A 16,018-nucleotide genomic window follows, 5' to 3' on the forward strand; every position below is an offset into this window, starting at 1 on the left:
ACTTACAAGCCCTTAACCAACAATGTACAATCTAAACCGCTGTGACATATATTTTCCATAACCAAAAATATTGTACTGTATTTTCAGCTGTTTAAAGCTGGTGCACAAAACCTAAAGTAAAAAAATTCAAAAACTGAACTTGAGCACGGAAGCGTAGAAATATTGCACATAGAACCGTCTTCTAATACTTGCTTTGAATGAGAATGACAGATCTATAACTCACATTTCTATGTGAATTTGGTCGGGGTCGCCCCCCCCCCCCCCCCCCCCCCCCAAAAAAGTTGCATAACGCAGCTTTAATGGACATGTTTTGTAGGGGTTGATACATTTTTCGTTAGGACCAAATCATATCTGACATTTTAAAGTGGAAATTACAAACTTTCCTTGGATTTTTCTTTCTTTTTTTTTTTTACAAGTTTGCATTTCCTGATAGGAACATTCTCAGCAACAAAATAGTGATCAAATTATGATCCTACATCTGTAGATTTCCCCCTTCCTCTCCCTGAACCCGACCCTGCCACGGGTGGTATGCGGCCAAGGCTGCATGGCCCAGTGCACTACAGGCTCATGTCATGGCACGCAGGGAAAGATGCGGAGGAGCGGTGCGGCCGCAGACTGGAGCGAACTTGATCCGTGAGCGCACCTGCTGTTGTGCTTAGTTGAAGAATGTCAGCTATGTGGGAGAGAGAAGGAGAGAGGCAGAGACAGAGACAGAGGGAGAGAGGAAGAAATTGATTGGGGGATAGAGAGAGGAGTGTTAACCCCAGATGTCAGTCGGTCAGTTGGCCAGTTTTGTCCAACGCCTCTGCAACTTCTCTCTCTACCATGGCGGAAAAGCATAACCCACCCCACCACAAACACAGGTAACTACTTTTATACCCGTCTTCTCTCTCTGTCAACCTAGCATTGAGCCTGGAGCTGTAGGACCTGCTCTTCTTCTCTCTCTGTCAACCTAGCATTGAGCCTGGAGCTGTAGGACCTTCTCTTCTTCTCTCTCTGTCAACCTGCATTGAGCCTGGATCTGTAGGCCTATGAGTTTTGATAGCTTACAATGACAAAACTGTAGCATATAGTGTCTGTAGAACTATAAAGTGTCAATATAGGTCTATATAGTGTCTATATAGGGTCTATAGGTCTATATAGTGTCTATATAGTGTCTATAGGTCTATGTAGTGTCTATATAGTGTCTATATAGTGTCTGTAGGTCTATATAGTGTCTGTAGGTCTATATAGTGTCTATAGGTCTATATAGTGTCTATATAGTGTCTATAGGTCTATATAGTGTCTATATAGTGTCTATAGGTCTATATAGGGTCTATATAGTGTCTATAGGTCTATATAGTGTCTATATAGTGTCTATATAGTGTCTGTAGGTCTATATAGTGTCCATAGGTCTATATAGTGTCTATATAGTGTCTATATAGTGTCTATATAGTGTCTATATAGTGTCTGTAGGTCTATATAGTGTCTATATAGTGTCTATATAGTGTCTATATAGTGTCTATATCGTGTCTGTAGGTCTATATAGTGTCTATAGGTCTATATAGTGTCTATATAGTGTCTATATAGTGTCTGTAGGTCTATATAGTGTCTATATAGTGTCTATATAGTGTCTGTAGGTCTATATAGTGTCTGTATAGTGTCTGTAGTGTCTATATAGTGTCTATATAGTGTCTATATAGTGTATATATAGTGTCTGTAGGTCTATATAGTGTCTATATAGTGTCTATATAGTGTCTATATAGTGTCTATATAGGTCTATATAGTGTCTATATAGTGTCTATATAGTGTCTGTAGGTCTATATAGTGTCTATATAGTGTCTGTAGGTCTATATAGTGTCTATATAGTGTCTATAGTTCTATATAGTGTCTATATAGTGACTATAGGTCTATATAGTGTCTGTAGGTCTATATAGTGTCTATATAGTGTCTATATAGTGTCCATATAGTGTCTGTAGGTCTATATAGTGTCTATATAGTGTCTATATAGTGTCTGTAGGTCTATATAGTGTCTATATAGTGTCTATATAGTGTCTGTAGGTCTATATAGTGTCTGTATAGTGTCTGTAGTGTCTATATAGTGTCTATATAGTGTCTATATAGTGTCTATATAGTGTCTATATAGGTCTATATAGTGTCTATATAGTGTCTATATAGTGTCTGTAGGTCTATATAGTGTCTATATAGTGTATATAGGTCTATATAGTGTCTATATAGTGTCTATAGTTCTATATAGTGTCTATATAGTGTCTATATAGTGACTATAGGTCTATATAGTGTCTATATAGTGTCTATATAGTGTCTGTAGGTCTATATAGTGTCTATATAGTGTCTGTAGGTCTATATAGTGTCTATATAGTGTCTATAGTTCTATATAGTGTCTATATAGTGTCTATATAGTGTCTATATAGTGACTATAGGTCTATATAGTGTCTGTAGGTCTATATAGTGTCTATATAGTGTCTATATAGTGTCTATATAGTGTCTGGAGGTCTATATAGTGTCTATAGGTCTATATAGTGTCTATATAGTGTCTATATAGTGTCTGTAGGTCTATATAGTGTCTATATAGTGTCTATATAGTGTCTATATAGTGTCTATATAGTGTATGTAGGTCTATATAGTGTCTATAGGTCTATATAGTGTCTATATAGTGTCTATATAGTGTCTGTAGGTCTATATAGTGTCTATATAGTGTCTATATAGTGTCTGTAGGTCTATATAGTGTCTGTATAGTGTCTGTAGTGTCTATATAGTGTCTATATAGTGTCTATATAGTGTCTGTAGGTCTATATAGTGTCTATATAGTGTCTATATAGTGTCTATATAGTGTCTATAGGTCTATATAGTGTCTATATAGTGTCTATATAGTGTCTGTAGGTCTATATAGTGTCTATATAGTGTCTGTAGGTCTATATAGTGTCTATATAGTGTCTATAGTTCTATATAGTGTCTATATAGTGTCTATATAGTGTCTATATAGTGACTATAGGTCTATATAGTGTCTGTAGGTCTATATAGTGTCTATATAGTGTCTATATAGTGTCTATATAGTGTCTGTAGGTCGATATAGTGTCTATAGGTCTATATAGTGTCTATATAGTGTCTATATAGTGTCTGTAGGTCTATATAGTGTCTATATAGTGTCTATATAGTGTCTGTAGGTCTATATAGTGTCTGTATAGTGTCTGTAGTGTCTATATAGTGTCTATATAGTGTCTATATAGTGTCTATATAGTGTCTGTAGGTCTATATAGTGTCTATATAGTGTCTATATAGTGTCTATATAGTGTCTATATAGGTCTATATAGTGTCTATATAGTGTCTATATAGTGTCTGTAGGTCTATATAGTGTCTATATAGTGTCTGTAGGTCTATATAGTGTCTATATAGTGTCTATAGTTCTATATAGTGTCTATATAGTGTCTATATAGTGTCTATATAGTGACTATAGGTCTATATAGTGTCTGTAGGTCTATATAGTGTCTATATAGTGTCTATATAGTGTCTGTAGGTCTATATAGTGTCTATAGGTCTATATAGTGTCTATATAGTGTCTATATAGTGTCTGTAGGTCTATATAGTGTCTGTATAGTGTCTGTAGTGTCTATATAGTGTCTATATAGTGTCTATATAGTGTCTATATAGTGTCTGTAGGTCTATATAGTGTCTATAAAGTGTCTATAGGTCTATATAGTCTCTATATAGTGTCTATATAGTGTCTATATAGTGTCTGTAGGTCTATATAGTGTCTATATAGTGACTATAGGTCTATATAGTGTCTATAGGTCTATATAGTGTCTATATAGTGTCTATATAGTGACTATAGGTCTATATAGTGTCTATAGGTCTATATAGTGTCTGTAGGTCTATATAGTGTCTATATAGTGTCTATATAGTGTCTATAGGTCTATATAGTGTCTATATAGTGTCTATATAGTGTCTGTATAGTGTCTATATAGTGTCTATATAGTGTCTATATAGTGTCTGTATAGTGTCTGTATAGTGTCTGTAGGTCTATATAGTGTCTATATAGTGTCTATATAGTGTCTATATAGTGTCTATAGGTCTATATAGTGTCTGTAGGTCTATATAGTGTCTATAGGTCTATATAGGGTCTATATAGTGTCTATATAGTGTCTATATAGTGTCTATATAGTGTCTATATTGTGTCTATATAGTGTCTATAGGTCTATATAGTGTCTATATAGTGTCTATATAGTGTCTATATGTCTATATAGTGTCTATATTGTGTCTATATAGTGTCTATATAGTGTCTGTAGGTCTATATAGTGTCTATAGGTCTATATAGTGTCTATATAGTGTCTATATAGTGTCTAAAGGTCTATATAGTGTATATAGGTCTATATAGTGTCTATATGGTGTCTATATAGTGTCTATATAGTGTCTATAGGTCTATATAGTGTCTATAGGTCTATATAGTGTCTATATAGTGTCTATATAGTGTCTGTAGGTCTATATAGTGTCTATATAGTGTCTGTAGGTCTATATAGTGTCTATATAGTGTCTATAGGTCTATATAGTGTCTATAGGTCTATATAGTGTCTATATAGTGTCTATAGGTCTATATAGTGTCTATATAGTGTCTATATAGTGTCTGTAGGTCTATATAGTGTCTATAGGTCTATATAGTGTCTATATAGTGTCTATATAGTGTCTATATAGTGTCTATAGGTCTATATAGTGTCTATAGGTCTATATAGGGTCTATATAGTGTCTATATAGTGTCTATATAGTGTCTATATAGTGTCTATAGGTCTATATAGTGTCTATATAGTGTCTATATAGTGTCTATAGGTCTATATAGTGTCTATATAGTGTCTATATAGTGTCTATATAGTGTCTGTAGGTCTATATAGTGTCTATATAGTGTCTATATAGTGTCTATAGGTCTATATAGTGTCTATATAGTGTCTATATAGTGTCTATATAGTGTCTATAGGTCTATATAGTGTCTATATAGTGTCTATATAGTGTCTATATAGTGTCTATAGGTCTATATAGTGTCTATATAGTGTCTATATAGTGTCTATAGGTCTATATAGCGTCTATATAGTGTCTATATAGTGTCTGTAGGTCTATATAGTGTCTATATAGTGTCTATATAGTGTCTATATAGTGTCTATAGGTCTTTATAGTGTCTATATAGTATCTATATAGTGTCTATATAGTGTCTATAGGTCTATATAGTGTCTATATAGTGTCTATATAGTGTCTATAGGTCTATATAGTGTCTATATAGTGTCTATAGTTCTATATAGTGTCTATATAGTGTCTATATAGTGTCTGTTTAGTTTCTGTATAGTGTCTATATAGTGTCTATATAGTGTCTGTATAGTTTCTGTATAGTGTCTATATAGGGTCTATATAGTGTATGTAGGTCTATATATGGAGCTGGAGCTGGTCTCTGACTGTTGAGGCTGGAGCTGGAGCTGGTCTCTGACTGTTGAGGCTGGAGCTGGTCTCTGACTGTTGAGGCTGGAGCTGGAGCTGGTCTCTGACTGTTGAGGCTGGAGCTGGAGCTGGTCTCTGACTGTTGAGGCTGGAGCTGGAGCTGGTCTCTGACTGTTGAGGCTGGAGCTGGCCTCTGACTGTTGAGGCTGGAGCTGTCCTCTGACTGCTGAGGCTGGGGCTGGAGCTGGTCTCTGACTGTTGAGGCTGGAGCTGGAGCTGGTCTCTGACTGTTGAGGCTGGAGCTGGAGCTGGTCTCTGACTGTTGAGGCTGGAGCTGGTCTCTGACTGTTGAGGCTGGAGCTGGAGCTGGTCTCTGACTGTTGAGGCTGGAGCTGGAGCTGGTCTCTGACTGTTGAGGCTGGAGCTGGAGCTGGTCTCTGACTGTTGAGGCTGGAGCTGGTCTCTGACTGCTGAGGCTGGAGCTGGAGCTGGTCTCTGACTGTTGAGGCTGGAGCTGGTCTCTGACTGTTGAGGCTGGAGCTGGAGCTGGCCTCTGACTGCTGAGGCTGGAGCTGGTCTCTGACTGCTGAGGCTGGAGCTGGTCTCTGACTGTTGAGGCTGGAGCTGGAGCTGGTCTCTGACTGCTGAGGCTGGAGCTGGTCTCTGACTGTTGAGGCTGGAGCTGGTCTCTGACTGTTGAGGCTGGAGCTGGAGCTGGTCTCTGACTGCTGAGGCTGGAGCTGGTCTCTGACTGTTGAGGCTGGAGCTGGAGCTGGTCTCTGACTGCTGAGGCTGGAGCTGGAGCTGGTCTCTGACTGTTGAGGCTGGAGCTGGAGCTGGTCTCTGACTGTTGAGGCTGGAGCTGGAGCTGGTCTCTGACTGTTGAGGCTGGAGCTGGAGCTGGTCTCTGACTGTTGAGGCTGGAGCTGGAGCTGGTCTCTGACTGTTGAGGCTGGAGCTGGTCTCTGACTGTTGAGGCTGGAGCTGGAGCTGGCCTCTGACTGCTGAGGCTGGAGCTGGTCTCTGACTGTTGAGGCTGGAGCTGGTCTCTGACTGCTGAGGCTGGAGCTGGTCTCTGACTGTTGAGGCTGGAGCTGGAGCTGGTCTCTGACTGTTGAGGCTGGAGCTGGAGCTGGTCTCTGACTGCTGAGGCTGGAGCTGGAGCTGGTCTCTGACTGTTGAGGCTGGAGCTGGAGCTGGTCTCTGACTGCTGAGGCTGGAGCTGGAGCTGGTCTCTGACTGTTGAGGCTGGAGCTGGTCTCTGACTGTTGAGGCTGGAGCTGGAGCTGGTCTCTGACTTATGAGGCTGGAGCTGGTCTCTGACTGTTGAGGCTGGAGCTGGAGCTGGTCTCTGACTGTTGAGGCTGGAGCTGGAGCTGGTCTCTGACTGCTGAGGCTGGAGCTGGAGCTGGTCTCTGACTGCTGAGGCTGGAGCTGGTCTCTGACTGCTGAGGCTGGAGCTGGAGCTGGTCTCTGACTGCTGAGGCTGGAGCTGGAGCTGGTCTCTGACTGTTGAGGCTGGAGCTGGAGCTGGTCTCTGACTGTTGAGGCTGGAGCTGGTCTCTGACTGTTGAGGCTGGAGCTGGAGCTGGTCTCTGACTGTTGAGGCTGGAGCTGGTCTCTGACTGTTGAGGCTGGAGCTGGAGCTGGTCTCTGACTGTTGAGGCTGGAGCTGGCCTCTGACTGTTGAGGCTGGAGCTGGAGCTGGTCTCTGACTGCTGAGGCTGGAGCTGGAGCTGGTCTCTGACTGCTGAGGGTGGAGCTGGAGCTGGTCTCTGACTGTTGAGGATGGAGCTGGTCTCTGACTGTTGAGGCTGGAGCTGGAGCTGGTCTCTGACTGTTGAGGCTGGAGCTGGAGCTGGTCTCTGACTGTTGAGGCTGGAGCTGGCCTCTGACTGTTGAGGCTGGAGCTGTCCTCTGACTGCTGAGGCTGGGGCTGGAGCTGGTCTCTGACTGTTGAGGCTGGAGCTGGTCTCTGACTGTTGAGGCTGGAGCTGGAGCTGGTCTCTGACTGTTGAGGCTGGAGCTGGTCTCTGACTGTTGAGGCTGGAGCTGGAGCTGGTCTCTGACTGTTGAGGCTGGAGCTGGAGCTGGTCTCTGACTGTTGAGGCTGGAGCTGGTCTCTGACTGTTGAGGCTGGAGCTGGAGCTGGTCTCTGACTGTTGAGGCTGGAGCTGGAGCTGGTCTCTGACTCTTTATCTTTCTCACTCTCTCTTTCTCTCTCTCTTTTTTTTCTCACCTTATCTGTCTGTCTCGCTCTCGCTCTCTCAATTTCAGGGGGCTTTATTGCCATGGGAAACATATGTTTACATTGCGAAAGCAAGTTCTATAGATAATAAACAAAAGTGAAATAAACAATAAAAAATGTACAGTAAACATTACACTCAAATGTCATATTATGTCTATATACAGTATTGCAACGATGCGCAAATAGTTAAAGTACAAAAGGGAAAATAAATAAGCATAAATATGGGTTGTATTTACAATGGTGTTTGTTCTTCACTGGTTGCCCTTTTCTTGTGGCAACAGGTCACACATCTTGCTGCTGTGATGGAACACTGTGGTATTTCACCCAGTAGATATGGGAGTTTATCAAAATGGGATTTATTTTCATAGTCTTCGTGTATCTGTGTAATCTGAGGGAAATATGTGTCTCTTAAATGGTCATACATTTGGCAGGAGGTTAGGAAGTGCAGCTCAGTTTCCACCTCATTTTGTGGGCAGTGTTGCACATAGCCTGTCTTCTCTTGAGAGCCAGGTCTGCCTACGGCGGCCTTTCTCAATAGCAAGGCTATGCTCACTGAGTCTGTACATAGTCAAAGCTTTCATTAATTTTGGGTCAGTCACAATGGTCAGGTATTCTGCCACTGTGTACTCTCTGTTTAGGGCCAAATAGCATTTCGGTTTGATCTGTTTTTTTGTTAAATGTTATCCAATGTGTCAAGTAATTATCTTTTTGTTTTCTCATGATTTGGTTGGTGTCTAATTGTGTTGCTGTCCTGGGGCTCTGTGGGGTCTGTTTGTGTTTGTGAACAGAGCCCCAGGACCAGCTTGCTGAGGGGACTCTTCTCCAGGTTCATCTCTCTGTAGGTGATGGCTTTGTTATGGAAGGACCAGCTAGCTTAGGGGACTCTTCTCCAGGTTCATCTCTCTGTAGGTGATGGCTTTGTTATGGAAGGTTTGAGAATCACTTCCTTTTAGGTGGTTGTAGAATTTAATGGCTCTTTTCTGGATTTTGATAATTAGCGGGTATCGGCCTAATTCTGCTCTGCATGGATTATTTGGTGTTTTCCGTTGTACACAGGGGACATTTTGGCAGAATTCTGCATGCGGAGTCTCAATTTGGTGTTTGTCCCATTTGGTGAATTCTTGGTTGGTGAGCGGACCCCAGACCTCACAACCATAAAGGGCAATGGATTCTATATTGGATTCAAATATTTTTAGCCAGATCCTAATTGGTATGTCGAATTTTTTTGTTCCTTTTGATATCGTAGAAGGCCCTTCTTGCCTTGTCTCTCAGATCGTTCACAGCTTTGTGGAAGTTACCTGTGGCGCTGATGTTTAGGCCGAGGTATGTATAGTTTGTTGTGAGGAAGTTACCTGTGGCGCTGATGTTTAGGCCCCGAGGTATGTATAGTTTTTTTGTGTGTTCAAGGGCAACGGTGTCTAGATGGAATTTGTATTTTTCTTTTCTGGAACACCATTATTTTTGTTTTACTGAGATGAACTGTTAGGGCCCAGGTCTGTCAGGGCCCAGGTCTGTCAGGGCCCAGGTCTGTCAGGGCCCAGGTCTGTCAGGGCCCAGGTCTGTCAGGGCCCAGGTCTGTCAGGGCCCAGGTCTGTCAGGGCCCAGGTCTGTCAGGGCCCAGGTCTGTCAGGGCCCAGGTCTGTCAGGGTCCAGGTCTGTCAGGGCCCAGGTCTGTCAGGGTCCAGGTCTGACAGAATCTGTTCAGAAGATCTAAGTGCTGCTGTAGGCCCTCCTTGGTTGGGGACAGAAGCACCAGATCATCAGCAAACAGTAGAGATTTTGACTTTAGATTCTAGTAGGGTGAGGCCGGGTGCTGCAGACTGTTCTAGTGCCCTCACCAGTTCATTGATATATATGTTGAAGAGGGTGGGGATCAAGCTGGATCCCTGTCTCACCCCACGGCCCTGTGGAAAGACATTTTAGTATTTTTTTAAACCAATTTTAACCACACACTTGTTGTTTGTGTACATGGATTTTATAATTTTGTATGTTTTTTCCCCTAACACCACTTTGAATCAATTTGTATAGAAGACCCTCATGCCAAATTGAGTCAAACACTGTTTTGAAATCAAAAAAGCACGAGAAGACTTTGCCTTTGTTTTGGTTTGCTTGTTTGTCAGTTAGGATGTGCAGGCTGAATATTGTTCTGTCGTACGGTAATTTGGTAAAAAGCCAATTTGACATTTGCTCAGTACATTGTTTTCACTGAGGAAATGTACGAGTCTGCTGTTAATGATAATGCAGAGGATTTTCTCAAGGTTGCTGTTGACTCATATCCCACGGTCGTTATTGGGGCCAAATTTGTTTCCACTTTTGTGGATTGGGGTGATCAGTCCTTGGTTCCAAATATTGGGGAAGATGCCAGAGCCGAGGATGATGTTAAAGAGTTTTAGTATAGCCAAGTGGAATTTGTCTTCTGTATATTTGATCATTTCATTGAGGATACCATCAACACCACAGGCCTTTTTGGGTTGGAGGGTTTTATATTTTGTCCTGTTGTTCATTCAATGTAATTGGAGAATCCAGTGGGTTCTGGTCGTCTTTAATAGTTGATTCTAAGATTTGTATTTGATCATGTATATGTTTTTGCTGTTTGTTCTTTGTTATAGAGCCAAAAATATTGTAGAAGTGGTTTACCCATAAATCTCTGTTTTGGAAAGATAACTCTTTGTCTTGTTGTTTGTTTAGTGTTTTCCAATTTTCCCAGAAGTGGTTAGAGTCTATGGATTCTTCCATTACATTGAGCTGATTTCTGACGTGCTGTTCCTTCTTTTTCCGTAGTGTATTTCTGTATTGTTTTAGTGATTCACCATAGTGAAGGCGTAGACTCACGTTTTCTGGGTCTCTATGTCTTTGGTTGGAAAAGGTTTCTCAATTTCTCTTTTAGATTTTTGCATTCTTCATCAAAACATCTGTCATTGTTGTTAACTTTCTTAGGTTGTCTGTTTGATATTTTTCTTTATTTGAGAAGGAAGATGAGAGGTCAAATATACTGTTTAGGTTTTCTACTGCCAAGTTTACACCTTCACTATTACAGTGAAATGTTTTGTCCAGGAAGTTGTCTAAAAGGGATTGAACTTGTTTCCTAATAGTTTTTTGGTAGGTTTCCACACTACTTTCCTTCCATCTATAGTTATTTCTTAATATTATTCAGTTCTTTTGGCTTTGATGCCTCATGATTGAGTATTGCTCTGTTCAAGCAGACTGTGATTTTGCTGTGATCTGATAGGGGTGTCAGTGGGCTGACTGTGAACGCTCTGAGAGACTCTGGGTTGAGGTCTGTGATAAAGTAGTCTACAGTACTACTGCCAAGAGATGATCTATAGGTGTACCTACCGTAGGAGTCTCCTCAAAGACTACCATTGACTATGTACAGACCCAGCGTGCGACAGGAGCTGTGAACCGTATTTGTTGGTTGTTTTGTCATAGATGTTGCCAGGGGGCATATTTGGGAGGGAATATTGTGGACCTGGTCGTAAAGGCTGGGCAAGGAAGACATTATGTTTTGAGGCACAGTCCCGGCAAATACTTGCATTCACCCCGCTGTATGGTGGAAGTCTTTTCGTGGTAGCAAGGTGGAGATAACCACTTGTGCGTTTGGGGAAAGTAGATTAAGCTTTTTTCAGTCACTCCCTTTCCTGCTGAGCCCTCAGGTCATTTGTGCCCGTGTGAATTACGATGTGGCTTGGGGGACCTAGTGTTTGGGCATCAGAGTTTAGCCACTTTGTGTTTGGGAAAAAGTTTATTATCTTAATGTGTTTGCAATTTAAGTCAATGAGGAGCACCCCCCTCTCTCCCCCTCTCTCTTTCTCTCTTTCTCTCTCTCTCCCTCTACCCCCTCTCTCTCTCTCGCTCTCTTTCTCTCTCCCTTTACCCCCCCTCTCTCTTTCTCTCTCCCTCTTCCCCCTCTCTCTCTCTGTCTCTATCTTTATCTCTGCCTCTATCGCTCTCTCCCCTCTCTCTCTCTCTCTCTCGCTCTCTCTCTCTCTCTCTCGCTCTCTCTCTCTCTCTCTCTCTCTCCCTCTTCTCTCTCTCTCTCTCTCTCTCTCTCTCTCTCGCTCTCTTTCTCTCTCCCTTTACCCCCCTCTCTCTTTCTCTCTTTCTTTCTCCCTCTTCCCCCTCTCTCTCTGTTTCTCTCTATCTTTATCTCTGTCTCTGTCGCTCTCTCCCCCCTCTCTCTCTCTCTCTCTCTCTCTCTCTCTCCCCCTCTCTCTCTCTCTTTCTCCCTCGTCTCTCTCTCTCTCTCTCTCTCTCTCTCTCTCTCTCTGTCTCTCTTTATCGCTCTCCCTCTCCCTCCTCTCCCCCCTCTTTCTCTCTATTTCTCTCACCCTCCCCCTCTCACTCTCTTTCTCTCCCAATTTCTCTCTCTCCTTCCCTACCTGACTGACTCATCAGTGAGAGTTTAAAGCTGTTGTCAATGGCAGTATGTGTCAGAGAGAAAGAGAGAATGTGTGTGTGTGTGTGTGTGTGTGTGTGTGTGTGTGTGTGTGTGTCTTCTAACAAAGGTCTGACTTCACAGGCAGGGCTTCTGTTAAGAATTATGCAAATGTCCATACACACACACACACACACTGTGTAAACAGTCTCCTTGCTCTGTGAGAAACTCAGTCTCTCTTTACGTCATCGAGTAGCTCTGACTTTACATTGCCTGTGTGTGTGTGTGTGTGTGTGTGTGTGTGTGTGTGTGTGTGTGTGTGTGTGTGTGTGTGTGTGTGTGTGTGTGTGTGTGTGTGTGTGTGTGTGTGTGTGTGTGTGTGTAAACATGTGTCATCATGGATAATTGAGATGTTGAGTAAGAGGAGAGCTGAGGTGAGGTGTGGTGTATGCCATGGGGAAGACTAGCTACTGTATAACTGATACAGGGCCTTGCAAAAGTATTCATCCCTGTCACGCCCTGACCTGAGAGAGACGTTTTATTTCTCTATGTGGTTAGGTCAGGGTGTGGGGTGGGCATTCTATGTGATTAATTTCTTTGTTTTGGGGCCGAGTATGGTTCCTAATCAGAGGCAGCTGTCTATCGTTGTCTCTGATTAGGAACCATACTTAGGCAGCCATTTCCCACCTGTGTTTTGTGGGTAGTTGTTTTCTGTACCTGACGGAACTGTTTGGCTTTTCGTTTTTTTGTTTCTTTTGTTCATGTGTTTCATAGTAAATAAAATATGAACACTGCGCTTTGGTCCACTCCTTCAACTTCAGACGACAGCCGTTACAATCCCCCTTTGCGGTTTTTCCCTATTTAGTTGCATTACAACCTGTAACTTAAATAGATTTTTATTTGGATTTCATGTAATGGACATACACAAAAATAGTCCAAATTGGTGAAGTGAAATGAAAAAAATAACTTAAAAAAGAAATCTTAACAGAAAAGTGGTGGGTTCATATGTATTCACCCTCTTTGCTATGAAGCCCCTAAAAAAGATCTGGTGCAACCAATTACCTTCAGAAGTCACATAATTAGTTAAATAAAGTCCACCTGTGTGCAATCTAAGTGTCACATGATCTGTCATATAATCGCAGGAAATATACACCTATTCTAAAAGGCCCCAGAGTCTGCAACACCACTAAGCAAGGGGCACCACCAAGCAAGCGGCCCCATGAAGACCAAGGAGCTCTCCAAACAGGTCAGGGACAAAGTTGTGGAGAAGTACTGATCAAGGTTGGGTTATAAAAAAATATCAGAAACTTTGAACATCCCACAGGGCACCATTAGATCCATTATTAAAAAATGAAAGAATATGGCACCACAACAAACCTGCCAAGAGAGGGCCGCCCACCAAAACTCACAGACCAGGCAAGGAGGGCATTAATCAGAGAGGCATCAAAGAGACCAATGATAACCCTGAAGGAGCTGCAAAGCTCCACAGCGGAGATTGGAGTATCTGTCCATAGGACCATTTTAAGCCGTACACTCCACAGAGCTGGGCTTTACGAAAGAGTGTCCAGAAACATTTGGTGTTCGCCAAAAGGCATGTGGGCCACTCCCCAAACATGGAAGAAGGTACTCTGGTCAGATGAGACTAAAATTGAGCTTTTTGGCCATCAAGGAAAACGCTATGTCTGGTACAAACCCAACACCTCTCATCACCCCGAGAACACCATCCCCACAGTGAAGCATGGTGGTGGCAGCATCATGCTGTGGGGATGTTTTTCATCGGCAGGGACTGGGAAACTGGTCAGAATAGAAGGAACGATGGATGGTGCTAAATACAGAGAAATTCTTGAGTGAAACCAGTTTGTCTTACAGAGATTTGAGACTGGGACGGAGGTTCACCTTCCAGCAGGACAATGATCCTAAGCATACGGCTAAGGCAACACTTGAGTGGTTTAAGGGGGAAACATTTAAATGTCTTGGAATGGCTTAGTCAAAGCCCAGACCTCAATCCAATTGAGAATCTGTGGTATGACTTAAAGTTTGCTGTACACCAGCGGAACCCATCCAACTTGAAGGAGCTGGAGCAGTTTTGCCTTGAAGAATGGGCAAAAATCCCAGTGGCTAGATGTGCCAAGCTTATAGAAACATACCACAAGAGACTTGCAGCTGTAATTGCTGCAAAAGGTGGTTCTACAAAGTATTGACTTTGGGGGGTGAATATTTATGCACGCTCAAGTTGTCTGTTTTTTTGTCTTATTTCTTGTTTGTTTCACAAGAAAAAATATTGTGCATCTTCAAAGTGGTAGGCATGTTGTGTAAATCAAACGATCCAAACCCCCCAAAAATCCATTTTAATTCCAGGTTGTAAGGCAACAAAATAGGAAAAATGCCAAGGGGGGTGAATACTTTCGCAAGGCGCTGTGTGTGTGTGTGTGTGTATATATATATATAGGACAATGATTATGATGATGTATAGTAAGTAAATCATCTAGAATGATTCAGGCAGGATGCTGCTTTGCATCCAGATGAGCATACGATCAGATAGACAGATTTATCGACGTGTCCATCATTATCCTCCTATCCTCCACGTCACTCTGTCTGTCTGTCTCTATCCTCCACGTCACTCTGTCTGTCTCTATCCTCCACGTCACTCTGTCTGTCTCTATCCTCCACGTCACTCTGTCTGTCTCTATCCTCCACGTCACTCTGTCTGTCTCTATCCTCCACGTCACTCTGTCTGTCTGTCTCTATCCTCCACGTCACTCTGTCTGTCTGTCTCTATCCTCCACGTCACTCTGTCTGTCTCTATCCTCCACGTCACTCTGTCTGTCTCTATCCTCCACGTCACTCTGTCTGTCTCTATCCTCCACGTCACTCTGTCTGTCCCTATCCTCCACGTCACTCTGTCTGTCTCTATCCTCCACGTCACTCTGTCTGTCCCTATCCTCCACGTCACTCTGTCTGTCTGTCACTATCCTCCACGTCACTCTGTCTGTCTGTCTCTATCCTCCACGTCACTCTGTCTGTCTCTATCCTCCACGTCACTCTGTCTATCTGTCTCTATCCTCCACGTCACTCTGTCTGTCTGTCTCTATCCTCCACGTCACTCTGTCTGTCTGTCTCTATCCTCCACGTCACTCTGTCTGTCTCTATCCTCCACGTCACTCTGTCTGTAACTATCCTCCACGTCACTCTGTCTGTCTCTATCCTCCACGTCACTCTGTCTGTCTGTCTCTATCCTCCACGTCACTCTGTCTGTCTCTATCCTCCACGTCACTCTGTCTGTCTCTATCCTCCACGTCACTCTGTCTGTCTGTCACTATCCTCCACGTCACTCTGTCTGTCCCTATCCTCCACGTCACTCTGTCTGTCTCTATACCTCCACGTCACTCTGTCTGTCCCTATCCTCCACGTCACTCTGTCTGTCTGTCTCTATCCTCCACGTCACTCTGTCTGTCTCTATCCTCCACGTCACTCTGTCTGTCTGTCCCTATCCTCCACGTCACTCTGTCTGTCTCTATCCTCCACGTCACTCTGTCTGTCTCTATCCTCCACGTCACTCTGTCTGTCTGTCACTATCCTCCACGTCACTCTGTCTGTCTCTATCCTCCACGTCACTCTGTCTGTCCCTATCCTCCACGTCACTCTGTCTGTCTGTCTCTATCCTCCACGTCACTCTGTCTGTCTGTCACTATCCTCCACGTCACTCTGTCTGTCTCTATCCTCCACGTCACTCTGTCTGTCCCTATCCTCCACGTCACTCTGTCTGTCTGTCTCTATCCTCCACGTCACTCTGTCTGTCTCTATCCTCCACGTCACTCTGTCTGTCTCTATCCTCCACGTCACTCTGTCTGTCCCTATCCTCCACGTCACTCTGTCTGTCTGTCACTATCCTCCACGTCACTCTGTCTGTCTGTCTCTATCCTCCACGTCACTCTGTCTGTCTGTCTCTATCCTCCACGTCACTCTGTCTGTCTCTATCC

At 43.0% G+C, this 16,018-nt stretch overlaps 1 protein-coding gene across 2 annotated transcripts in view; it reads left to right on the forward strand.

The window, feature by feature from the left end:
• Positions 1 to 645: 645 nt before the first annotated feature.
• aimp1b (aminoacyl tRNA synthetase complex interacting multifunctional protein 1b) overlaps positions 646 to 16,018 on the forward strand; it is a 51,945-nt gene continuing 36,572 nt past the window's right edge. Inside the window, exon 1 of one of the 2 annotated variants that reach the window (XM_082971745.1) lies at positions 646 to 863. In XM_082971745.1, the coding sequence (XP_082827871.1) occupies positions 826 to 863 (38 nt within the window). In that variant the 5' untranslated portion in view covers positions 646 to 825. The remainder of the gene's footprint in view (positions 864 to 16,018) is intronic. The other variant, XM_014156874.3, reaches the window with a different exon arrangement.

This window comes from Salmo salar, unplaced genomic scaffold, assembly GCF_965601325.2.
Source record: "Salmo salar unplaced genomic scaffold, fSalSal1 ptg000412l, whole genome shotgun sequence".
NCBI lineage: Eukaryota > Metazoa > Chordata > Actinopteri > Salmoniformes > Salmonidae > Salmo > Salmo salar.